The sequence below is a fragment of the Cyprinus carpio genome, chromosome A6 (assembly GCF_018340385.1).
Source record: "Cyprinus carpio isolate SPL01 chromosome A6, ASM1834038v1, whole genome shotgun sequence".
Taxonomy (NCBI): domain Eukaryota; kingdom Metazoa; phylum Chordata; class Actinopteri; order Cypriniformes; family Cyprinidae; genus Cyprinus; species Cyprinus carpio.
The window spans coordinates 3,007,030-3,034,520 of record NC_056577.1 but is presented as its reverse complement, the minus strand read 5'-3'; the positions used below and the strand labels follow the sequence as shown (position 1 = coordinate 3,034,520).

General features: G+C 37.2%; 1 protein-coding gene across 19 annotated transcripts in view; it reads left to right on the top strand.

The window, feature by feature from the left end:
- LOC109112947 (receptor-type tyrosine-protein phosphatase F-like) overlaps positions 1–27,491 on the top strand; it is a 196,808-nt gene that overhangs the window by 149,574 nt on the left and 19,743 nt on the right. For 11 of the 19 annotated variants that reach the window (XM_042757541.1, XM_042757542.1, XM_042757556.1 and 8 more), the window contains 9 exons: positions 9,111–9,228; positions 9,786–10,367; positions 11,512–11,609; positions 11,698–11,954; positions 14,636–14,717; positions 18,402–18,617; positions 23,316–23,473; positions 24,144–24,155; positions 25,788–25,900. In XM_042757541.1, coding sequence (XP_042613475.1) covers positions 9,111–9,228; positions 9,786–10,367; positions 11,512–11,609; positions 11,698–11,954; positions 14,636–14,717; positions 18,402–18,617; positions 23,316–23,473; positions 24,144–24,155; positions 25,788–25,900 — 1,636 coding nt within the window. The remainder of the gene's footprint in view (positions 1–9,110; positions 9,229–9,785; positions 10,368–11,511; positions 11,610–11,697; positions 11,955–14,635; positions 14,718–18,401; positions 18,618–23,315; positions 23,474–24,143; positions 24,156–25,787; positions 25,901–27,491) is intronic. The other 8 variants (XM_042757554.1, XM_042757553.1, XM_042757559.1 and 5 more) reach the window with 1 other exon arrangement.

The following is a 27,491-nucleotide window of genomic DNA, read 5'->3' as shown; positions in this document are numbered from 1 at the left end:
TTTTTGGCTCTAACTGGAAACTTTATTTCTCGTTCAGAGTTTGATGTTTCGACTGGTCTGACGGATTCAGACTGTGCATTTACTTTGTCTCTAGTGGCCTTTGGAAGATGCTTATGTCGGATTTGATTCTTACTGAAGGAAGCTCTCTCTGGATTGAGTTTTAGACAGATACAGGAGTGCTTTGGTACAGGACGGTGATGGGCGGCTGCTTTTTGTTTTCATACCTGAAGACCTTGAAGATCTCCTGCATGTGTGAGAGAGAGAGAGAGAGAGAGAGAGAGAGCTGTGAAGCATGAGGCACGTCTCATCAGATAAGACATGCTGTCAAAGTCTGATCTATGTCTCCTTCAGCACAGGAGAGAGTGTGCACGGTGACCCAGTCACTGTGAGGGAGGTAGAGAGAGGGAGAGGGAGATCAGGAGACTGAGATAAACACAGCCAAACACACAAAGGCTTTCGGTGTAGGTGGAGAGGAGCAATCTTTAGTAAACAGGAATATCTTATCCACGCAGGGCGGCGTAATGGCCTGTATTTACTGAATAAAAGAATGGGGCATAGTGGGCAGTGTTTTTTTTAGGGATTCAGTGTGTGTGTGTGTGTGTGTGTGTGTGTGTGTGTGTGTGTGTGTGTGTGTGTGTGTGTGTACACATGTGTGTGTGTACATGTGTGTGTGTCTGTGCGTGTGTGTGTGTGTGTGCGGGCGCACATGGGACAGAGAAATAACAAAAATAAAATCTCTTAATGCTGCCACAGATAGCAATGAGATCAAATGGAGGATAAATGGAGAATTTTCTTCTTTTAAACCCAGAAACTTTGTAGATAGATAGATAGATAGATAGATAGATAGATAGATAGATTGTTTTTGAAAAAAAGAATAATTTATGGTCAACAAGGCTACATTTATTTGAACTAAAATACAGTGAAAATAGCAATATTGACATTACTTCAGTCTTGAGGGTCAGTTTTTCTGTATTTTTTTTTAGGATTATTTATTTGAAATAATAAATAATAATGTTCTTTCTCTCTTTTGAGCAATTTAATGCAAACTGGCTACATAATAAATAAAAGTATTAATTGCTTTAAATATAATATATATATATATATATATATATATATATATATATATATATATATATATATATATATCCCTCAACCCAAACTTTTGAACAATTGTGTATTCGTTTTATTTATTTTTCCCATCTGGGTTTAGATGTCATGTCTAGAATGAGTGCATGCATATTTCTTCACATTAATAAACTCATGTAAACTTTAGATAATGTGCATAGATTTCATCACAGTTTAAGGTGTCCAGGGATCAGAGATACAGCTCTCATTTAATGTTTAATGAAAGGACTGTAGTGAATATGATTGCATTCAGGGTCTGCGCTTCATTTCAGCGCTGCTGAATGAGTCCAAGCCCAGCAGCCTCCAGCACTAAGGTTTCACACGACCTCAACTAACCAGAGAATTTATGTGTCCGCAACATTTGTTCTTTAGCTAGTAGGATAAAACCAAAAAAAAAAAAAAAACCAAAAAAAGAAAAAAAAAAAAAAAAACAATGCAAAAATTAGCTAGTAGGTCATAAGTTGATGCTTAATTGTTTAATATGATGTCTGTGTTTATTGATCCATTGAGATCCCATGTAGTCTGTGATTTTTTTGGAAAGCTTGCAGAAATGTCAAAAATAAAAGAGGTAATTGCAAAAATAGAAAAAAAGGAAGAATTGTGAGATTTAAACTAAGAATTCAGAGGAAAAAAGTCGCATTATGAGATGCAAACTCGTGAATTTTGAAAGTTTATATCCTGCAATTCTGAGTTTAGAAGGTCAGAATTGTCAGATATAAAGTTGAAATTACCTTTTAAGTTTTTTTCGTAGTGGAAACAAGCTTCCACAGAGATTAACAGTGTAAAGTGTGCAACAGTCTTTGTACTGTATGTGCTCAGGCTGCTGACCCGCTGTCTCGTAGCGTGCATTTGGCATTAGTCTGAGCAAACCAGCTCTCGGGAATCCAACTGTGATGAAATATGAGAGAGAGAGCGTTGGCATCAGTCATGCTAATGGAAGCTTTTATCAGCTCAAAATGAAGGCTGAGACTCAAACAGAAAATGACCCTCAATGTGTGCTGACTGATATAACAATTTAACAGCACAAATAGTTGGCGTGGTGTCATATTTCATCATTTCCCTCATATTTGCCCAAGCCTGAAAAGCAGTCATGTAGCATCTTGTCCACTATGAGGAATGTCTGATATGACTTTACTCGCTTCTCTTGGCTCTTATTGTGAAGAGGCATCAGTGTCAAAGCCAAATTACTGATCATCTTCATCACATCTAACTCCAGACCTGTGGCAGCTGAAGGCACTTTGCATGAATTTGATACACTTTAGTGTCTCGTGACATTTGTAAAACCATTAGAGGCACAAATCGCATTTTCTTTTGCACAATCGTACGTATTATTACCCTGGAGAAGTAGATTGTTTAAAAAAAATAAATTAATTTAAAATAGAAGTGACCATTCAGACTCTTTCTATAACTTCACAGAATGATGAATAAATAATTTCATTTTATTGCTTTTACAATTTTCTGTCATTTTTTTGTTGACTGCATTCATCAGTCTTCCACCCCAATCAATTATTGTAAGATTTTGTTGTTGTTAAAAAGTTGTTTTTAGTATAGAAACCTAATTTCTATTTATTAGGTTTATTCTTTAAAATAGAATAAATAAGGTTTATTCTTATTTATTCTATTTTAAACTTAAATTGTTTACTGTATTTTCTTCCATTAATGGAGTTATACATTTCATTGAGGCTAAACTTGCAAGTGTTGTTATTGTTTACTAAAACTATTGGAAATAATAAAAAAAAATTGAAAAAAAAGCTGAAATAAAATAAAAAAAAAACATAAAACAAAAAAAAACAAAAAAAAAATAAAAAAAAACATAAATGAAGTACTAACATTACTAAAATTAAAACTAATATACAAATTATATATTAGTATATGTGTTTGTGTTTGTGTGTGTGTGTGTGTGTGTTTGTGTGTCTGTGTGTCTGTGTGCGTGTCTGTGTGTGTGTGTGTGTGTGTGTATAAATATATAGCTGTATATTAATACATAAAACAAAAACCAGTAAAAAGACAAACAAAACAAAATGAATGATTCTTAAAATTAAAGTGCTAATTTAAAATATTATTATTATTTTTTATATACATTTGTGTGTTCATTTTTAATGTTTAAACTTTGTTGAAAAGAGAAAATAGTTTTGGAAAAAGAATTGCAAGCCATATTTTGTTCTCTGTCTGAAACAATTTTGAGCAATTAAAGACTCAGAAAGGTCCCAAATGCAGGAGACATGAAGCACTCAGACTGTATTTGTCAGACTCAGAGCTCTAAAGGTCCAGAGGTCGCATTATGAGGAAAGACTAGTGACTGCAGTCTAATAAAGACGTCACCCAAAATCTATAAAATGAGGTGCAGAGCTGGAGACTCACATTCGTGTTTGATGAGAGGTTCATCCCATCAACGTTGAACCGCTTCTTTTGTCTTGCTTTAGCTCTCTCATCCCTCTGTGTTTTTATATTCACTGTTTTATGATTGTTTAATAGAGTTTCGAAGAGTCTGAAGGTGCTGTGTATTTTATTTGCTGTTATGGAGCAGAATATAAATCCGTCCATCAGTGGTGAGATGGCAGCGCTTCATGTGCATCTGGAGGAAGACAAAGCATTGACTGAATATGTAGCTGCCATATTAAGAGGAGAAATCACCCTGCTGCCCTCAGACGTGTGCAGGAAGTGAGGCTTTGACTGGCAGACAGCGGTCTCTTTGAGTCTTGTGTGTGTGTGTGTGTGTGTGTGTGTGTGTGTGTGTGTGTGTGTGTGTGTGTGTGTGTGTGTGTGTGTGTGTGTTTGAGGGGAATAAGGGGGAAAATGTAATCCCTGAGCGAGGTGCTGAATAAGCAGATATCCTCTAACCTCTGAAGGTGAAACTTAATCTCTACTTACTGACAGAGGGACTAAATCATCAGCACAAGTGTGTGTGTGTGTGTGTGTGTGTGTGTGTGTGTGTGTGTGTGTGTGTGTGTGTGTGTGTGTTACAATCCATACAACCATTTACCGTCTTCTCTGCCCAATTTCTGGGCACACATCACCCTTTACAAGGTGCGGTGATGGCTTTGGATTCTAACACTATGATATAGCAATGTAGTACATTTATATGTGTGTGTGTGTGTGTGTGTGTGTGTATGTGTTATTCAAAGGTTTGAGGTCAGTAATATTTGTAATGCTTTTTGGAGTCTCTTCTACTAACCAAGGCTGCATTTATTTTATTTACTATCAGAAAGACAGTAAAAACATTAATATTATGAAATATGTTTAAGAATTTAATAATTTATTGCTGAATTTTCAGTGTCATTACTCCAGTCTTCAGTGTCATATGTTCCTTTGTACATTTCTCATTATTATCAATGTTTAAAATTGTTGTGTTGCTTCATATTTTGGTGGAAACTGTGATAGATTTTTGTCTGGATTCTTTGATGAATAAACAGTTTAAAAGAATAAGAATGAAAGAAAAAATAAATGTTTCTTTTGATCAATTTCATACATCCTTGCTGAATAAAATTATTATAATAATTATTAAATAATGTATTTATTTAATAGCTACTTTTTACTTTTATACTAGCAGAAGCATATTTTTCCTCATTTATTCTTCTGTTGTCTGACATTGACAAAAAGACTGATGTACTATTAGCTGAATAACAATGCACATTGAATTCATATTTACCCAGCCCTAAACAATAGCTGCTCACTGTACATGTCCATCTGATGACCTCGCGTTGTTTAAGTTGGTGGTTCTTGGCTAGAATAAGCTGCAGTATTGCACACAAAATGAAGTGTGTGTGTGTGTGTGTGTGTGTGTGTGTGTGTGTGTGTGTGTGTGTGTGTGTGTGTGGGCATACGGCAGGAATACGCCTCCATCTGCCTCGTGAAATACCGCACTTGTGTTGTGATTACAGACGGGAGACTCACAGCTCCTTCATTCCCTCTCTTGGTCTGTTCAAGTGCTCTCAGCGATGGTTTTTTGAATTGGTGTTCTGCCATTGGGGAATGAATTAACATCTTTATGAAATCTCACACAAATGGATTTGTCACTAAAATCTTTTAGATTTATCTTCCCTCATATCTCTGAAGATGAGAGCCTGCACCCTGAAGATGCTATATTTATACTACACAACTCAAATGCATCACTGCTGTCTCTGTCGAACTCTCTCTCAATCTCTCGTCCAATGGGAGCTTTATTTTCCATTGAATAAAGTTGTTGATTTTACCTGAAGCTCTGCTGTTTAAGTAGAAGGAACTTTAGATTAATAACTGGTCAGTCCCTCCAGGATTTCGCAATTCTGCAATCACTGAATTTATCGCAAAATCAATCAAACTCCACAATTTTTCGTAATTGCTGCAGATTTTTGGCTTAGATACATCCCGTGACGTCATAGCAATGCGCATTTAGTCAAAGAAAGGTTGTTTCTCAGTTCCAAAAATGGAATGAACAGCCTTGCGTTCTGATTATGACCGATTGATATATATATATTGTATTTATTAAATTATATTTAGACATTAAAAGTTAATTTTATCTGCATCTCAACTACCTAGACAGCACAAGTAGGCTACATCTGTAAGACGTCTGCTAAAGATCTGGGAAACATCTCTTGTGTACTCTGATAAACGTCTCAGAAGCACTTTTACATGCATTCTAATAAATGTCTATTTGACATCTGACAGGAAACATCTTAGGCTGCATTTACACTGCAGGTCTTGATGCCCAAATCCGATTTTCTGACTATATCCAATTTTTTTTGATGACCCGCTTACATCATCTTTTAAAAGTGACCAGTATCCGATTTTTGCATTTACACTATACACCGCTGAAACTACCAAACGTAGACGTTCTGACCCAGAAAAGGAAGTAAAACAGCACGAAATACAATGGATGCAGATGCAAATAAAATTATACAGTGTTTTGCTTTCCAAAATATTTTGAAAAGTCAACAAAAAAATCAGCAAAGTATTGGTCTCGTACGGCGGAGAAAAAAAGAGGACTTAAAAGACATGAAACCTCCGCATTGCTCCACTGTGTGTATCCTTCGTCCTCCAATCGCGCCTATAATAAGTCATGTGATCTCAGTTGGTGTCACTTTTTTAATGACGTACGACTCGCATTTACTGGGCAATATCCAATTTGTCTGCTTACATGGCACATGCAAATGCACGTATCCGATTCATATCTGATTTATTACCACATATGAATGAGGCCTGAATCCGATCTGAGAAAATCGGAATCCATGCGTTTTTTTCCTGCTTACACTGTTCAATATCCGATCTGTGCCACATGAGAGGAAAAAATCGGAATTGGGTCACTTGAACCATGCAGTGTAAATGGGGCCTTAGAGACGTATTGCAGATGAGCAAGCACTCTTAAAAATACATCTTGCATCTGTAAATGCAGACATCAGATAGACGTCTCCGAGATGTACATGTGTGATTAGGGTGCTTTACTGTCAGGTGCTGGTTCCACCTTCTGTAGAACTTAATGGCACAGGTGCTGGTTTTCCTCAAATGTTAATCTGGAGCCCTACAATGCTCCTCGAAGTCAGAAAAGTCATAACAGTGTTAGAAGAATGTTGTCTGTGGTATATTTTCAATGTAAAACAATAAGAAATGCCGCAAATATCACCACAAATTTTGAGAAAAGCCGCAGCAAAATCAGTCATTTTAAGCCGCAAAAATCAGAAAAAAGTTCCGCGAAATCCTGGAGGGACTGACTGGTTGGCTTTGATCCAAAAATTTGTTCCTTATCGGTTTTGAAAGGGTCACAGAAATAATTCTGAATACAAATTATAAAATGCAATTAACCATAAAATTGTGTTTACTGTATGCAACTGTTTCACAGAATCCATACTCTCAATCTGTCAGTTGAGGGGAGTGTGACAGTTCTTTTTGCAAGATAGATAGATAGATGGATAGATCACAAATCGCTGTCGAAGTATTTAGAAGTCATTGTTCAGAAGGTGTGTGACTGAGGTCTCGTCTTCTGATGCTGGCAGCCTGCATCTCTCTTCCTGTGCCCTACATATTTATAGAGGCTGATGTTGAGCTGTCATGTGCTGCTCTGCCCTGTTAAAGCTCTCTGTCTGTATGTGGGTCTGTCTGTGTCTGAGCCGTCCCTCCATCTCTCTCTCTATTGCCTTTTCTTCTTTATTAATGAGTCGTGACAGTGATATCACTCTAAACAGATAAAGAGGCGTCTCTCTCAATGGTGGTCGGCTCTGGTAAACTCTGTGTTGCCACAGGCAGCCTATCTATCATGTCTTAATGTGAAATGTTGAAGTCTTACCACTTTTCAGGACTCAATGACTCCCCCAAATGCATGCCAGAGATAAGACAGTCTAATCGAAACAGGAAATAAAGCAAAAAGCAAACGCGCGTTTTAAGAGAGGGCCCCCTGCCATGCTGCAGCTTCTAACTAGCATTTAAACACGTTAGATGATTGACATATTCACATTTCCTCTGATCTCCTGCAAGAGAGAGTCTGGAATTGTGTGGCTAGCTGTGAAGTGATAATTAAAGTCAATGTGCAACTCAGTTTGCAACCTATTTTACTTCTGCACGGTGATGTATTTCCAGGAGAAACTGGATATTCAATGAGAGAAAATGAATGGGATCGGATTTTTTTTCCCAGTGTATTAAAAATATATTATCACTTTTGATTTCATATTGATTTAAGGATGCATTAGGTTTACAGTTAAAGCAAGAATGAGTGTTTCTTTATGTTGGGGAGGATAATTTGCTGTTTGTTTGCTTGTTTCACCATGTCTGTTTACAAGGAGTCATGGTTAATAATCAGCATATGCAGAAAAAAATGGGAAATTTATTCAATCTTCAGCAATTTCAGAGACATCTGTATGTACAGAACTTGAGCATGAACAGGTGTTAGTTTGGTGGATGTTTTCTACTACAAACACCTGAACATGTTGACTATTTTTCATTCCTACAAATACATGTTGGAGTGTTTGTAACATTTTTCACTTTTTCCGGATTTCCATTTCTTCTTGTGATGCTAAAGAGTCCCCTGAAAATGCAGACTGCAATATGTCACACATCCATATTCAATAGGAAGAAATTCAGAAGGGTTTTGGCAGATATTCACGGCCTCCTGCCGTTCTTCCAGACACAAACAGCCTCCCCACCCAATGAAACAAAACCCTGCATCAGTTTTCTTCATTCTTGCACTATTTTGCTTGAGATGACAATTTTTAGATGCTTTGATGGGTTTTTCTGTGTTTGTTTTATAAAATGTAGCAGCTGGAGTCTTGTCAGAGGAAACCAGATCTACAGGAGCAGTACCGGCAAACCTGCTTGTAAAACAAATAAAACTAGAATTATGACCTTCTGAAAATGATCTAGATCTCAGGGAATAAAAACACATTCACATTAGGCACTAACCACATCACACATTCAACATGCTGTAATAATTTAGGCTTTAAAGACGCTTCCACAGGCTCCTTCAGCCCTGTAGTGAATGAACTCAAAATTAATATAGAAAAGGATTTTATGCTTCAAAAAACCTGCATTTATTCTAAATTAGATCAGGTGAAAGTACTTGAAACTTTGCATGCAGAACGAATGTGGATTTGACTATTATCCTTGAATTATAAAGACACAAAACAAGCAGTTACATTCTGCAAACTTCTTACCGCTTATTGACCAAAAGAAAACATGATTATATCATCATTTAAACCCCAGACAAAATAAAACTCCACATTGTCTGGCTCTAAAAAGATTTGATGTGACTGATAGGAAAGTGAGAAGCACCTTGACTTGACCAGGTACTGACTCGAAATTGAGAAAGAGCTTCATGTCCTGACTGAATGCTTAAAGTTTAATGAAAACCTTGAAATGAACTAACGATATTAAACAGACATGTCACAACGATGAAAAAGGAGCAACAGCACAGTACTGTATGTCTCTGTCTGCCAGCAGTTGACCTCTCTCTCTCTCTCTCTCTCTCTCTCTCTCTCTCTCTCTCTCTCTCTATCTCTTTCTGTCTGTCTCTCTCTCAGGAGGCCATCATCACCGGTCTGCTGCCTGAAACCACATATTCAGTGACTGTGGCGGCGTACACCACTAAGGGAGATGGAGCACGCAGCAAAGCTAAAGTGGTGACCACAACAGGGGCCGGTGAGATTGTGTGTTTAAGGGTTCATAATATATGTGCTGCTGTTTTCAGAGTCAACACACATGTGCCGTTCATGATATGCAGTTTCCATGTCTCAGAGCAGATTGATTTGCAGTAAATTAACAAAAAACACTGTGAAACTCTTAAAAAGGGGTATTATGAGCTACATGCATGTAAATGAACACACTGATGTGCTTCACTATGGCAGTAATGCAGTGCTTGTATCACAACAATGTTTTTATTTCATTGGTGTAGCCCTATACCAAAATACAATAGTTACTGAAATAAAATTATATTAAAGGGACAGTTCACCCAAAAGTGAAAATTCTGTAAGCATTTATTCACCCTCGAGTTGGTCCAAACCTGTACGCATTTCTTTCTTCTCCTAAACACAAAAGAAGATATTTTGAAGAATGTGGCTAACCAAATAGTTTCTGGTCCCCATTGACTTTCATACTATGGACAAAAATATATTGTGGAATCAATGGGGACCAAAACCTGTTTGGGTGTTTTTGGGTGAACTATGCCTTTAACTCAGTATTATCTCTGTCACTGGTAGTTCCTGGCAAGCCCACCATGATCATCAGCACCACCATCGGGAACACAGCTCTGATCCAGTGGCAGCCGCCAAAAGAGATGGTGGGCGAACTGATGGGCTACAGACTGCGCTTTAAGCGTGAAGAGGAGGAGACTTACAGCACCCGTGACTTCAGACGCACCGACGACCATTTCACCGTCACCGGCCTGCACAAGGGCGCCACCTACATCTTTAAGCTTTGTGCCAAGAACCGTGCGGGAAATGGAGAGGAATACAGTAAAGAGATCAGCACCCCTGAAGACGTCCCTAGCAGTTACCCACAAAATCTCAGAGTGGTGGGCCTGACTACCACCACCACCAAACTGGCCTGGGACCCTCCGCCTCTTCCTGAGAGGAATGGAAAGATCATACGTTACGTGGTGGTGTACCGTGACATCAACAGCCATCAGAACCACACCAACGGTACCGCAGAGACACAGATGACCATCCAGGGTCTGCAGTCGGACACCACCTATGACATCAGAGTGAGGGCGTTCACGGGTAAAGGAGGGGGTCCGATCAGCCCCAGCATCCAGAGCAGAACTATGTCTACCTCCATGCCTGGTGAGTTTTTAAAGAGCTCTGAATGACGTCTATTTTCATTATTCATTCCTGAACGTCTGCATTCATCCATCGATGTTGATGAAACAGCACTAAAATACTCTTGCATTGCAATTCAGAAATGATGCTGCATCATTACTGAATCTATAACATCATAACGAAATGATGTTTTATTTGAGCTGTGAGTTTGAGTTGAATTGTGCAATCTGAATTGAATGTGATGAGAGTAAAAAGAAGGAAGACATCTTTTATTGCGACATGCTCACTGGTTAAAATTATTGCACATAGTCTGATTCAGGAACAAATCATTCTAATGAGCAGGTTTTTAGTGCATCAGTCAGAAAAGACTCACTAATCAGTTGTGAAGTAGCTCCTTCAAAAGTTCTAAAAGAGTCCTTTATGGAATCATTAAGGAAGCAAAATTGGAATTCAAGTCCAAACTGATCTCAAAGCTGTATTTACCAGAGAAAATCTTTATTGCTCAGAAGTTGCTCTTGCAAATCTCAGGAGATTTAAAGATTTAATGGAGGACTTATTTATATTTTAAGAATCAACTTTGATTCAGATGTTTGTGCTTTAAATTCATTTGAAATAACCAGGATAGTCACAAATTGCTGACAGATAGGAAGATATGAGACATTAAGAGCTCTTAAAGTGCTACGTAGTGTTATTTAACTTTTAAAATATTATTTTTAAAGCATTAAAGAGAAATGTAAGGGTCTACTAATAAAATATAAATAATGAATTAAGCTCATACTGTAAGTAACATTAGCAAAACAGGCAATTAAATCGTTAATTGCAAATATTGGTTGGACAATTAATCATAAGCCCCAAATGTATTATTTGAAATGACAAGGGTGACAAAATGATGACGTAATATTCATTTTTTGGGTACAATATGTCTGCTGAGATGGTGTCTCCATCATGTCTCTGCATTCTGACTTCTCATCTTCCTTATAGCATGTGCCACATGCAGATAACAAATAGTGGGCTTTGTTTTTCATGTGTGGTTTGAGATGAAGGTCTTAAGATGTTATCATGTACAGCATGTTAATCAGTGCAGTCTCTTTACACAGTGTTGCGGTTCCTCTGTGTAAATATGTCTGTGACATATGCAGTAACTCTTTTATTCTCACCTCCTCTGCAGAGTTCACTAAAAACTTTGGTGTGAAAGCTGTGATGAAGACCTCTGTCCTGCTCACGTGGGAGGTGCCAGAAACCTACAAGTCCCAAGTGCCTTTCAAGGTGAGATGCTGCAGTCATGAAGCAGAAATGCAGTGTAAAATGAATGTCATTGTGTGACTGAGTTGACCTGTGCGCCCCCTGCTGCCAGATCCTGTATAACCAGCAGAGCGTCGAGGTACAGGGTGACCTGAAGAGAAAGTTGATCACGCGCCTGCAGCCGGACACGGATTACTCCTTTGTGCTGATGAGCCGTGGGAACAGCGCTGGCGGACTGCAGCAGCAGGTCTCCATCCGCACCGCCCCGGACCTGTTCACCACCAAACCGGCCCTTCACAAACAAGACCCAGAGGAGGGTGGCAAACTCACCATCACTCTGCCCAAAATACAAAACAGCGCCCTCGTCAGGTCAGTCAGAGAAACGCTGTAATCTTGTGCAGCCAGCAGTCTTCACTGGTCATGTTAATGTTGTCATCATTATGGATCTAGCAACCTATATGGACAGCATAGCTTCCAAGAGCACTGCAAGAACTCTGTTTCAGAGTGAAGCGCGGCACTGTGTTAATTTACACGTGAGCAGCTCATGATCCGGTGTTTTCAGCTTGGTTCACAGTAAAAGATGCTGCACGAGCTTCATCTCTGCTGTGTTGTTAAATTGGGTTGCTGATAATGTGCATTTGAAAAATCAACAAACAAAAAACAGAGAAAAAAGTGTCAACAAAAGAGAACCTTAAAGGTCACAACCCCCCAAACACAAAAATGTCACAAAAAAACACTTTGTTCCACTGAAATACATTACAAACACATATATATATATATATATATATATCTATATATATATATATATATATATATATATATTATTCTTTTTTTTTTTTTTAATTGAAACTTTATAGCATTATTATTATTATTATTGTATAGTCATATAGAATAGGGGAAAATGTAAGGTTATTCTTTTTTGGCTTTAGCTGATTGCATTTCTGAGTGAAGAGTAGCAGAGTTTCAGTACAGTAGAAATACATTACAGCTCTTCACTTGACCATTTCAAGTTTCAAAATGTCACAAAAAAACACTTTGTTCCACTGAAATACATTACAGCTCTTCACTTGACCATTTCAAGTTTCACCACATATAGTTTATTGTTCTGTAGTGCTATTAACAACATGATACATTACATTGTAGCTGCGCTGATGATGATTGATATTTATTTTACCTGTAATTAAATTTCCAAAATGAATTCTGCTGCAGCTGTACGTGTCGAGATGAGTGATTCCCCAGGTTTCCATTTCACCTTGTTTCTGAGTTGTTTGTATCCTCAGCATTTTTCATTCAGCTTTTTTTATTCATATAGTTGGCAGATTTGTTGTTGTTGTTTTCACTTCATTTGGAATGCAAAAAAAAAAAACTTTCCAAACATTGAAATGTCTCTTTATTTTCCCCCAGTGGGAATAAAACAGAAACCATGGAAACCAGGGTTTGTTTTCCCCTATAAAAACAATGTTTTCTGAATCAGTGGTTTGCATTGCGTGACTTAGAAAAGCCACAGGATCAATAAAAACAGAGTGTGCTGTACATTGCTTGTGCACTGTACATTAAGTGCTTTGACACTAAACAGAGGGAAAAAACACAAAACTAATGTTTTCTTTTTCAACAATTGGTATTTTATGTCAAAGTAAAAGCAACCATAATCGTTACTGCTCACCTATTGAAGCACTGTTAGCACTGCTATTCCTCACTGTTTATCTTAAGACAGCTCAAAGATGATCAGGCGATGTTTGCTGGACTCTCAGAGTTCTGCCAGCGCACATAGACAAGAATCCTGTTCCTCTCTGGACAAATATTGGACCGTTGTGTTTTAGCGAGACTGAGGCTGAAGGCTAATACTCAAACACTTCCCATGGCAGCTCACAGGAGCGTCTCACATGGGTTTAGTTCACTGCAGCGAGCTGGATTTGGTGTAATTCTGTGCAGTCTGAGCTGGCTGAACGCTGCCCGCAGGATCGGTTCTGACCAAAAACAGCTCAGAAATCCTTCAATTAGAAACTACCAGACATTTTTCCTCATCAAAGCCCAAGTGAGATTGTTAGCGGCAGTTACATCAGACGTTACAGACATCACACATATCAAACAATGCTCTTGCTCAGGCTGGCATGAGAGCGTGGGAATTACTCAGCCGTTAATTGGGTTTCAAGTGTTTGTTTCAGTCACTGAATGAGCCACAGGCTGCACAGCTGTCACAGATTCATTTAGGAAAGCAATCAGTGGTGTAATGTCCAACCAGACGGTTTCATCACAAACAAACCTGCTGAACCTGTGATAAAGCGCAGCTAGAAAGGTTTGTGGACTCCAGAATCTGTCTTGATCAGAGATGAAGAGGGTCATGCTATTCTTTATCATGATCTCAGTGTTGTAACAAGTGTAACTCATGAACAGCGTCATGTACTGAGTCTGACAGTACTGAATAAATAGTAGAAAGATATTTGTAATGCCTTATAATACACATTGTGTATATCCTACCATTTAAATGTTTGGGGTCAGTATGATTTTTTTTTAAAGGAATAAACACTTTTATTCAGCATGAATGCATTTAATTGATCTAAAGTGACAGGGAAGACATTTATACTGTTACAAAACATTTCTATTTCAGATAAATTCTCTTCTTTTGCACTTTCTATTCATCAAAGAAAGCACATAAAATGTATCATGGTTTCAAACAAAAATATGAAGCAGCACATCTGTTTTCAGCAATGAGCTGAAAACAATAATAATCAGAAATCAGCATAGTAGAATGATTTCTGAAGGATTGTGTGACACTGAAGAATAATGATGCTGAAAATTTGGCTTTGATCACAGAAGTATATTAAATTTTACTATATATTAACATAGAAAACAGTTATTTAATATTTGAGAATATTACTGATTTTACTGTAATTTTGATCAAATAAGTGCAGCCTTGGTGAGCAGAAAAGACTTCTTTCAAAAACAGTAAAAAATGTTACTGACATGGTAAAAAAAAACCTCAAAGAAAAATTTACCACATTGTTAATGACTTGTTTGTTTGTTTGTTTGTTTGTTTGTTTTCCTCTTAGTTGGTTTTATATAGTGGTGGTGCCAGTAACTACATCCACTCTACGCCGTTGGGAAAACCCGGAGGATATGGATCTGGATGAGGTGAGTTTGTGTTTGGTATGATCACATAAAAATAACAAGCAGATGTCTCACACTCTGTTACCTTATTTATGTTATGAACATACAGTACAGTACAGTATGATGCAACTACTTTGTTGTTCCACTTGTTATTTTTTGCCTGTTTTTAGCGCCTCGGTTCTTCTACATCTCTGCATCAGCTGTTGAGACACACAGGCACTTTGAGGGCTCTCAAAAAGCCTCTCATGGCGTTTTTGCATTTTTGTTATTACTACTGAGCTTTTGAGCTCCAACCCATTTCTGCTTTCTCATGAGTTTGCTTGCTCTCAATAAACTAACGTCTGCAAAATAGGGGAAACTTTTCAGGTGCTGCCTACTGAATGTTATCCCTCTGAGGTCTAGGGGGTTTTGGGGGCCTGGAAAAGTTTTGACATGCCCTGACTTTTGTGTTTTTTTCAGTTGCTTCTAAACATATACATGGCTAAAGTCTGAAAACACTGTATTCAGTACAAACTGGGCTACAATAATATGTAAATTACAGAGCCCCGCACATGGCATGCAGGAAAAAATAGTAGATCAAATCGATTTCTAATTGTGTGAACAAATCGAGGGAATGAATTAGTAAATCGTGAGAACAATTTATAAATCGAGGGAACGAAATAGTAAATCGAGGGAACGCAATAGTAATTGTGTGCACGTTTTATTACATTGAGGGAACAAATTAGTAAATCGTGCGCACAATTTATTTATTTTTTCTTGCATGTCATGTGCGGGGCTCCGTAGTAAATAGCATGTATGTACATGATTGTGTTTTTGAGAAAACAACATTTATGCGTGGTTAGTGAAAAACTAAAATTTTGAAGTCGCTGAAATAAGGTCATAAAATAAAATACACAACATTTGTTCACAAGACTGTCAAACCTGGAGCTTGTAGCCTAGAATTTTTGCTTCAAGATCGTCAACTATCATGAATATCATTGTGATTCACACCTGAGAAGACAAAGAGAAAATTTTCTAAGACACTTTTTGTTTCAAAAGGGCATATGTGAGTAGGCGTCAACTATCATGAATATCATTGTGATTCACACCTGAGAAGACAAAGACTCACATAATGAGCCTTTCAGCCAGGTGTGTGACTGAGAGGGTAGAGTTACAAGAAAGAATGTGAGGACAAAATAATTGTATATATTTTTATGTTTGTAGTTTATTTAGAATATGTTTAATTATCCCACAAAATAATTTGAGATTCACCTGCAAGTACAGTTAAACAGTTTATTAGGAACAATCAAAGCTGACTTTCAAAGCTGAATTTTTAGCATCATTACTCCAGTCACACAATCCTTCAGAAAATCATTCTAATATTCTGATTTGCTACTCAATATATATATATAGTTATTGTTATTATTATATATATATATATATATATATATATATACACTTTGGAAAATAACTAGCATTTCCAAAGTGTATATTGTTTATGTGCTCTCAAATAAACTAAATGATAAACTGCATTATTAACATTATTGTGATGGTCACTGATGCTAGTAGTACAGTAGAACATTTAGATAATGTAATTGAAACTTCATAAAGATTCACTTGATTATACATTTAGTCAGGAATTATAGTTTGGAAAAATCTTAACTAGTAAAATGTGTACACGTACATGTATGTGAAACCTAATTTTTTGGTGAAAAATATCTCTTAAAAAAAAGACTTACTCATGTTTATGATCTCTGCTGGATAAAGCACTTCATTCTTTTTTCTGAGGAAATCTAAAACTCAAATCCTGAGGTAATCCTCAGTGCATCTTTTTGGGGTGAATTATGTCTTATTCCTCTTAGCGCGAAGCAAACAGTAAAATAAAAATAAAAAACTTGAACAGTCTCGCTGCTTTGTTTTCCATGGTATGGGCGTTTACAAGCCGCAAGCTTCACGTGGAACATTAAAATATCAATACCGCATTCAGCACGTGGGCGTGGTTGCATTAGATATAATGAAGGGAGACATGAAAGACGGACATCACGTTGTTTTCATATGGATTACTTTATCACAGAATATTTGTTTTCGGCAGCACTTGTTTAGTTTAAAAGTAGACATGTCAAGCTTTCTATAGATATATCTCTCATGTCTCTTTGTTGAGTATTCTCTGAGTTACAGTTCATTTTAATGGCGTGTTTCTAAATGAAGATCACTGCAGACCAAGGCTGCAGACAGCGCACCTTGTTTGTTTTCTTTATTTTATAAATGCACAAGTTTTGTTGTTATTATGTGTGGATACAAATAAAAGTAGTTCTTTTCGGGGTTATCAGGATATGCGGGGATCGACTCCAGAGGGTTAAAACACAGCGTCTCTGTAAAAATCACAATGGTGTCACCAGCATTTTGAAACAGCCCATTTTCACGCAGCCATTCTCCCCCGAGTTACCCCTTATTTATGAGCGTTGCCGAGTCAAATGAGAGCTGTGTTATTGGATCACGTGTTGTGCTACTGTTTATCACTGTGCTGATATTAAACTCGCTGCAGTCCTCGTTCTCTCTGCTGCTAGACTCGATTTGTTCAGCTGCAATCCTGCGACCTTGGGTTTGAGTCAGTCTCCACCAAATGTGCTTTACTAAAGTGAAAGAAAAAGAGAGGAAGAGTGATGGATGGAGAAACAGAGGAAGTGGTCTATAAAGAGACAGATAAAAGTATTGGAGACAGTGTGTGTGTGTCATATTGAATTAATGATGCCTGTGACTGAAGCACCTGAGGCTGGTATCTGACCTCTGACCTCTGGGTCACAGTCCAGCTGTTTCATGGACTGAAAGTGCCAATCAGCACAGACCTAGAGGACTGCTGGACAATATATATTTAATGTTTATGAAAGGAGTCTCTTCTCCTTTCCCAGGGGTTGATTTGATCAAAAATACAGTAATAATAAATACAGTAACAATTTAAAATAACTGTTTTCTATGTGAATATATTTTAAAATGTAATTTATTCCTGTGATGCAAATCTGAATTTTCAGCATCATTACTCTTCAGTGTCATGTGATCCTTCAGAAATCATTATATGCTGAACTGCTGCTCAAGAAACATTTCTGATTATTAATATAATGTTGAAAACAGTTGAGCTGCTTGGATTTTTTTTTGATGAATAGAAAGTTCAAAAGAACAGCATTAAAAATATAATGTCTGTACTGTTACTTTTGATTAATTTAATGCATGCTTAAAAGGTAGTGTATGTGTGTGTGTGTGTGTGTGTGTGTGTGTGTGTGTGTGTGTGTGTGTGTTTGTGTGTGTGTGTGTGTGTGTGTGTGTGTTTGTTTTTGTGACATATCAGACACAACTTTGTATAATGACATGGGTATGACACAGGTATTACAAGGAGAGGGTGACTTATGAGGACATAACCCATGTCCCCATTTTTCAAAACGCTTATAAACCATACAGTATTAGTTTTTTTGAGAAAGTAAAAATGCACAAAGTTTCCTGTAAGGGGTAGGGTTAGGTGTAGGGTTGGTGTAGGGCGATAGAATATACAGTTCGTACAGTATAAAAACCATTACGCCTATGGGATGTCCCCACTTTTCACAAAAACAAATGTGTGTGTGTGTGTGCACCTTATAAATCTTGTGTATGTTATTGTATATGTTTTTCCCAGTGTATTGTGATTGTTTGTCGTTTGTCTAATGTGCTTCATGTGAGGTGTTTTCTGTGCTTTATCAGCTTTTGGGGAGTAATGGAGACTCAGGTGTGAGGAAGAGGAGGAGGAGACAAACTCAGGACTTCCTGCGACCTTACATCGCTGCCAAGCTGGAGTTTCTTCCAGAAACCTTTGTGTTGGGAGATGAGAAAACCTACACCGGCTTCTATAACAAACCTCTACCTGGACAGCAGCAGTATCGCACATTTATACTGGCGGCACTGAAAGACAGGGACACGGTGAGCCGTATACTCACACACACACTCATATAAATGTTTTTTATACTGTACAAACTATTTTCGGTCCCCTTACCCTATCCCTAAACTTACCCCTCACACAAACTATCTGCTGTTTTAGATTTTCAAAAATTTCATTCTGTATGATTTATAAGCTGGTTTCCTTATGGGGACCAAAAAAAAATGTCCCCAAAAGGTCCAAATTTACTGGCATTACTATGCTTGTGGGCACGTTTGGTCCCCATAATGTAGGGAATGTATTTAGTGTGACCCAGGGTAATAATAGTAAAATAATACTAAAATAATAATTAATACTAAAACTAAAGCAGCTTTAAAATCATTTTCATTACTTTAAATAAAATAAAATGAAAGTGATTATATATATATATATATATATATATATATATATATATATATATATATATATATATATAATACTAAAATAACTAAAATAAAAATGGGAAATCTAAAAAATAAAAAAGAGTATTCAAAATATTAAAAACTATAATACACTGCAAATTATGATTTTCTTATTTTGTATTTTTGTTTTCCATTACAAACATTTAAATATTTTTAAATCAAGAAACATTTACTTGAGAAGATATAAAGTTTTGTTTTCTGAAAAATGTTTCAAAATTAAGTGTGTTTTTTTTTTTATTAAAATGAGAAAATATCTTCTAATGGGACAAAAAAATCATCTTGTTTTTCCTTTAAATTAAGATGATTTTTCTTACAACTTAAGCAAAAAGTTTTTTTTTTCGGGGTTTTTTTTTTTTTTCAGAAAACAAGACCTATTATCTTAAGTCATTTTTCTTCTCAAGTAAATGTATCTTGAGTACGAAAATCATTTTTGCATTTCAATGATTCTAAAACACTGATCTGACCAAAAATATAATCAGTCAGATTTTTCATTATCAAATCTTACATTTAAATCCTAAAAAAGAAAGAATGAAAGGAGAGGATCAGAGAAGAGAAAAGAGGAGAGGATGAGAGGGTCTTGTGAAAGGACAGTCTGCGGTGGGCTGGGAAACAGACTAGCGAGTGTGAAATTGGATGAAAAAGGTTGACTGCAAAACAACCACAGCACTTAAAGAAAACAGATTAGAGGAGGACGAGATGAAAGAAACATCACATGAAGGACTGTGGCAGATCAGCAGAGAGTGTGACGGCGGAGGAGAGAGAGATGCTATCATTAATGAGACCTGAGCATTACAGATGAAGAGATGGAGGAGAGGTGAAGGAGGAATCAAAACACACATGAATATGCATCAGTAAATAGTGGCTGGAGTCAGTCAGAGATGCATTACTCACGCTGTGGGATGTGCTTCCATCTGAGGTAGTGCCGATTAAATTGATCACTATGAAAGTTTCCCGCTGACAGATTCCCACAGCGCTTTTAGACGCTTCCTCACTCTGCTGTCACGCCGGAGAGACAGAGGTGATGATCATAATACCCCAGCAGATCTAGAGCCCTGTGATTGTTACGAAAATGTGCAATCATAGAATCCAGTCATTGAAGTGTCACGAAATGTCACAAAATTTGACATTTTTTATTAATAAATGAAGAGTAGGGCTTATACAATTAACCAAATTCAAATTGTGATGCAGACTAGTGTCTGTGATTATTTAACTAAACAAAAAAGACTTATCCTGAGCAATGCAAGAGCAACTACTGAGAAATTAAAAAAAAAATCCCCTTTGGTTTTTCCTCACAGATGTGTCCAATTAGATAAGACATAAGTTTTCTAATCTATGTTTATATTGAGATAAAACTTACGTGCTTCATGTCAGATTGTGAATGAATTTTAAAGGGATAGTTGTTTAAAAATAAAAACTGTCATCATTTACTCACCCTCATGCACAGCAAAAAAATAAAAAATAAAAAAAATAAAAATAAAAATAGTATTCATGATATTGTCTTATTTTCTGAAAAAAAAGTTCATGCTAAAAACAAGATCTTTCTTTAGAGTCAAAAAAATAAACTTAATTCAACGGGAAAACAATTATTCATTTAAGTGCACTGGCAGATTTGTTTATTGTTTTAAACATAAAATCACTTCATTTTTATTTTTATTATTTTAATTTTTTTTAAGTAAATGTATCTTGATTTAAGAATTTTAGATCATATTTAGCATTGTGTTGTTCCAAACCTGACTTTCTTTCCTCTGCAGAACACAAAATAAGGTATTTCGAGAAATGTCTATATATAAAGTATGAGACAGTGCTCATTTTTGGGTGAACTGTTGGTTTGTGCGCTGAGACTCCTCTGAGACTCTGTGCTGCGCTGCTATAAATGAGTTTTGGGCAGCGATGGTTTCTGTGGTTCCTGGTGTCACTTCCGGAGGGAATGCAGAAGTTGTAGTACTGATGGGATTTAGTTGATGGTGCATATCCTCAGTGGGATGTAAGAGGTTACCCCCCCTCAGCCCTTTCTCTCTCTCTCACACTCCCTCTATCTTCCTGTTTCCATCCCTCTTTCTCCTGCGCCCCGCTGTGCTGTCTAAAAGCTGTTACTAAGACGATTAGTTGCCAGTGTTTGTGGAAGGAGCCTGACTTCTGTGCTACTTTGAAGATGTGAAGGTTTCCTCCTGCTCTGCCCAAACACCCGTCAATAGATTTTCAGTTTGTATGCGATCACTGAACGTCATAAAACATCACATTGAGGGTAACAGTTATAGTGTTGACACGCATATTGGCTGTCTCATAAAAAAAAAGTATTTTTACCTACAAAATGTTTACCTACAACCTTTAACATTTTTATAGGGGATAGGATAGACAACACCAAAGACAAAATCTATTTTTGCTTGATCACTGTCACATCCTCTAACACATCCTATATAGCCTGTATAATGCATTACAATGATGTTTATAGTGTCAATTTAAAGGTTACCTATTTTACCCCTTTTTACAAAATGTAAAATAAGTCTCTGATGTCCCCAGAGTGAGTAGGCCATGTCAAGTTTTAGCTCAAAATACCCCACAGATAATTTTAAATAGCTTGTTGAAATTGCTACTTTTAGAGTATGAGCCAAAATGTGCTGTTTTTGTGTTTGTCCCTTTAAGTGCAAATGATGCGGTGCTCCCACCTCCCTTTTCAGAAGAGGGTGGAGCTTCAAGAGCTCAAGCTCTGACATTCATTCAGCATGGTAGCTTTAGCAACATTAGCCTTACTGAGTGCCAAGAAGCTTTTTTGGAAAACAAAATATGACACGTGATACTTACTTTGTTTGTACGTTTGGGCACAAAGCATTGGTATCAATCCCTCTTTCAAAATAAATCTTTACACCACTCCAGCACTGAACTGACCCTTGTTTGTGAGGCAGTCTGGCGTAAAATGATTTGCACAAACATACAGGACTTCAGTTTTTTTCCGGGACATTTCCTTCGAAACTGAAATTTAACCACCGTGTCCTTGGCGGTCTATGGAGACTCCTATGTTCGTTGGTGCATCCCAAAAACTATATTTGTAATGCCTCTTTGGTGCTGAGCAGCTACAGCAAGAAAACAGTAATGGTGGACTGCGGCTTCTCACTCAGGGCGGGGTCTATTCTAATAGGGCAGAGAGCGTCACAAATGGGTGGGACTTTTCCCTAGTATGATGTCATTATAGGGAGAAATCTGAAACGCTCATTTGGAGATACTGTTTATAATTTATTTGGATTAGAAAAAAATGAGTGGGTGGATTTTATAGGCTGGTTGTTTTCACACACTGCGGCCAAACAAGCACCTTATAAAAGTGATTTTTGCATAATAGGTCACCTTTAATTATTCACTTTCTAGTATTATAGACATATATAATTATAGACATGTATAATGTATATCCATCTGTTTATATGTATGAATGTCTTTACAAAACTATTATTTATTTATTCATTCATGCATGCATGCATAGATGAATTATGACCAGATTATAAAGGAAATGCATTGTTTAAAGTTGTTTAAGAGTCTTCTGATGACCTGAGTAAACTAAGCTGGAATCTAAACAAAGTGATTAGAAGAACTAACGTTTAAGAGAGTTTTAATTTGTTTATTACAGGATTTGATGAAAATCTAACAATTTATTAAATTATAAAATGTAAAATTGAAGAAAAAGAAATGTTAACATTTACTTAAATATACTTATACACACTTATTAAAAAAAGATAAACATTTAAAAAATTGTATTAATTCAATTACTGAAATATTACATTAAAATAAATATTTGAGGTCAAAGTTTGAGAATCCCTGATTTAAGTATCTAAAGAAAGAGTTTGAAAGAACCAGCATTTAGGAGAGTTTTCATTTAGAGTTTCCCAAACTGAGATTCATGAGAACCAAACGATTACATAAAAAATAATAATAAAAAATAATAATAATAATAAATAACATGTAAACGTTTACTTACTAAAAATAGACAAACATTAAAATATAAAAATATATATTTTATGTTTACTTGCATGTCATGTGACCATTAACCGACCAGTGAAGAGAACAGTGAACATGCAAATGTGTTTTTAAATTATTGAAATATTCAATAAAAAATAAATATTTGAGGTCAAAGGGATTTGACTAACAAAAAAAGTTTGAATGTATTTTATTACTGCATGATTCCTTTCTCTTTGTATTATGTCATAGTTTTGATGACTTTAATGTGGTATGTGTGTTTTGTTCTTTTGAGTAATTCTTGTCCTTTCTCCATGCTCTCTTTCTTTCTGTATTATAATGTTCACGGTGAGCCCTTACTCTGATCCCATGATGGTGAAGCTCCACAGCGGGATGTCCCCTCACGTTGAGGACCCAGAGATGCTGTGGGTGATGGGACCAGTGCTGGCAGTCGTCCTCATCATCGTCATCGTCATCGCCATCCTGCTCTTCAAGAGGTACTATTACTTTACTGAAAAATACGATCAGTCATCCAGCACTAAGATCGTATGTATTGCATTCTGCTTTAGTGACCATATTTTCTTTTTTTCGCCGTGCGTAGCAAACTAGAGTTTACTGTACTTCCTCCTGTCAGGTATAAATAGCCAGTCTCTCTCAGAGACATTGCTGACTCAATGTAAGAGCAGAAAATCAGAAAGTCGAGAAATCTTATTTTAGTGTGACAGTCAGCAGTTTAACAGTTTCTTTTTTCTTAGAATACTCTTTTTCTGAACACTTGGACGGAACTTATTGATCAAATAATGGTAGTATATTTTTGAACTAGACTGCAGAAATGATATTTTATAGCAAACCTAAAAAAAATTTGATCTTCCCAAATTACGTCAAAGTCACAGACAAAATGTGCCCCTCTTCTCAATTATGATCAAATCCATTTGGCCTTATTGAAGAGTGCAGGACAATCAAATGCCTATAGTTCAAGTTAGATGTCTATTGAGTGAAAAGAGAACTCATTTTGCAAATGTCAGCTTGAATCGGAGCTCATTAGTAGCAATGGCATTTCCACATTTCTGACAAATTCGCCCTACACACACCGCCTGTGCCGTTTTCTTCCTGTGACATTTTATCTTTTCTTCCCTCTGCTTTTCCATCTCTTTCCGTGGGATGCAGCAAACAGGAGAGGTGGGTATTGAGCGTCTTTCTTTGATCCGATAATAAACGCTTGTTTGTGTTTGGTGTTTAATGAGAGGCAATTGAAGAGTTTAATTGAGCTCAGATTAGTGCTACTGCTCTCTAACACATACTAACACACAGAAAATATCAGTAACACTTGACAGTAAGGTGCTATCAGTTAACATCTCGGTTAAGTATGTAGGGAACAGGGTCCCCAACCTTTGTGCTGGACTGAATTGATTTTGATTTACTAGACTTATAATGAGATCAGTGCTTAAACTCAGAATGGATACATCTTGTGGCAATTCGGAGAAATGTGGCGGAAATATGACAGGAATTTGAGCTCAACTTAGACAAACTTGGGCCAATACGGTGCAACCAACAGGACCTTCTCCTCATCCTCCCTGATCTTGCAAAAAGGTTCCTCATTGGGGGTAAGACATACTGTGCAGCTGTGTGTCAGAGGCTGGTGTCAAGTGTGCAGCTGTCCCCCAAAAGTCAAGAGGGGTGCTTCGGTGAGGGAATAGAATAGTTGGCAGTGGGAGGATTCCTGCAAAGCGAACAGGTCCTGGGCTCCGCACTTATCCCCAAATGAACCCAAAGTAGCTGGACCACCTTTGGGTGGATGGAGTCTCCCTTCTCCCAGAAGGGGGTTCACGGAAACAGGAAATGTATAGTAGCTGTCGTACTGTTGGGCTAATCCTTCAACATCATCATTCTTTGCATAGACGCAACGTCTGTAAGTTAAACAAGTGTGCCATCAAGATGGATATTTTCTTAGTTAATTATTTTGATAATTGTTAATAATTTTCCTTGTCTCCTTTGTGTATTTTACAAGTTTCACAGTCGATTCAGAAACTTACTACAGACTTGAAGTTCCATCGAGGGGTTTTTGAGGCGACTGTTTAACCCTAGTTAGATGCCAGAAGTCTAATGCCAGTACAGCTGCAAGCTGGAATTTGAGCTCAACTTAGACAAACTTTGGGCACAATAGGTGCAACGTGCTTCGGTGAGGGAATAGAATAGTTGGCATTAGCAGCTGTGTGTCAGAGGGGTGCTTCGGTGATGGAATAGAATTGTTGGCAGTTTGAGGATTCCTGCAAAGCGAACAGGTCCATCTGGGCTTCCCCAAATCAACTCCAAATTAGCTGGACCACCTGAGGATGGAGTCTCCATTCTCCCAGAAGGGTAAGCTGTCGTAAGAGCGCATTGGCTGCACGATTGAGCTCCCCTGGAACATGAACGGCATGCAGCGATTTGAGACTTGTCTGACTCCAGAGGAGGAGATGGAGGGCAAGATGCAACATGCATTAGTAATAACTACCAATTAGCAAGACATTTATATTTATTAATCTTTATTAATGTTGGTTCATAAAAATTAAACTGTATTTATTGTTAATTCATGTTAGCTTAGGTCCATTAAATAATATTAACAGATACAACTTTTATTTTAATAGTGTGTTAGTAAAAATTAAAATTAACGTTTTAGAACGTTAGTTCATGTTAGCTAATGCTAATATTAAACCAAATGAACCTTACTGTAAAGTGTTACAGAAAATAGTTTTATCTTACATATTTACACATCACCTGATCTCTTTGTGTTGGTACTCTCATGTTTGATGTCATTTCTTGTCTGCACAGGAAGCGATCCTCTCCCTCAGCTAAAGATGAGCACTCGGCTGGAGTTAAAGATCACTTACTGGCCCACTCCTCTGACCCTGTGGAGATGAGGAGGCTCAACTACCAAACACAAGGTACGTCATGATGGATGCTTTCCATGGACTTCTATTGTTTTAACACCGAGCTATTGAGTTACAAACAGCTCATCACATTTATAAACACACAAAGCTGTGTTTGAAAGCAGTGTGGCTTTCTTTGCTTGGTGAGGGGCTAATCTTGAAAGCTCTAGCTGCTCGTTTGAAGCAAATGAGATACAAGACTCAGGTAACTTACGTTGGTGTTTACTGTAGCATTTTTTCAGTGTTTTTCTGTAAAAAAAAAATAAATGAATAAAATGGGATAATCACTGGCACACGAGGAATAGGGAAAACTGCGTAACAACTTACATTTTGAGGTAATCATTCCTCATAGTCACACAGCCTGTTAGGAGCTGTAAATATTATTAAAGTATGAGAATTAACCTGCGCTTGTCAACAGATGTGCATGGCTCCGACAAACCATTCACACGACTTCTGCACATAAGAGGTGCTTCAGATAAATGCTGCGCTGTGCTTTCTCATAGGTTAAGTCAGTTTAGCTTCATATAAATAAACGCACGTTTAAGATTTTCTGAAAAAATGCTTCAGAAGTTCTAATGTTACATGCTCCTAACATAAGGAAATACAGCACCCACAAAGATTGAGGAAAATTATACATTTTAATCCTATTGAACTATTTTATGCATACTTTTCTGTACTATCATGGGCATTTCTTTACACCTGTCCATCATCTTTGAATATGCATTTTGAGATCCTTAAAAGATGCATGCAACGCTGCCTCAGAATGAGGTCTCAAGCATCATGATACTGCACACCTTTTGTAACTGTGCTTCTGTTATACCTTAAAATGTTCACTAGGTTTTGCAACCTTTGAGTTTCTTTAGGAAACGAATTAGTTTGGGGTTGTTTGGATGTAGACCTCAGAAAGAGAGACAGAACTCACTGTATTTATGGATGTGAGGTTCAGCTGGAGCATTGGTGTGAAGACATAACATTATTCACAGAGCCAAACTGTCAGGTGAAGGACACACTGAGGAGCAGAACCTGCCAGCTAATCTCAAACAACACAAACACACACACACACACACACACAGTGGCATCAGATCGTATTGCTTCATTCGGTTCGGACTGAGCTTTGAAGTTGATGGATAGAATTAAACAGGATGATTCACTCTTTCTCACTCCTTTCAATCCATATTTTGCACTTCTCCCTCTGTCTCTTTCTCTCTCTCTCTCTCAGGGGAAATTTCTGAATGCTCAGACATTTTGCTGACTTCAATAAGAATCTGCTTTTGCTTCATTTGCAAGGTGATTCATGTTCTTATGTCAGATTGTTGGGCTACAGGCGCACGCTCAACTGATGCGCAATCTTTCTCATGGCGAAACTGGGAGAAATATTCATGTCAAATTCCCTGCCATGGAAATTGATTTTCCTTGCTTGCAAATCTTCAAATGAATAACCAGACTAGCAGTGTTGTTGTTTACTTGTGAAAGTTCGGATTTTGTGTTTCAAAAAGCTCTAGGACACTTTGAAAATATAAAAATGGCTTACTTCACAGATAAAGAGTGTTTGTTGTGTAGACATTCATTCGCATCTGTGACATGCAAACTATATTCCAGCACCTCA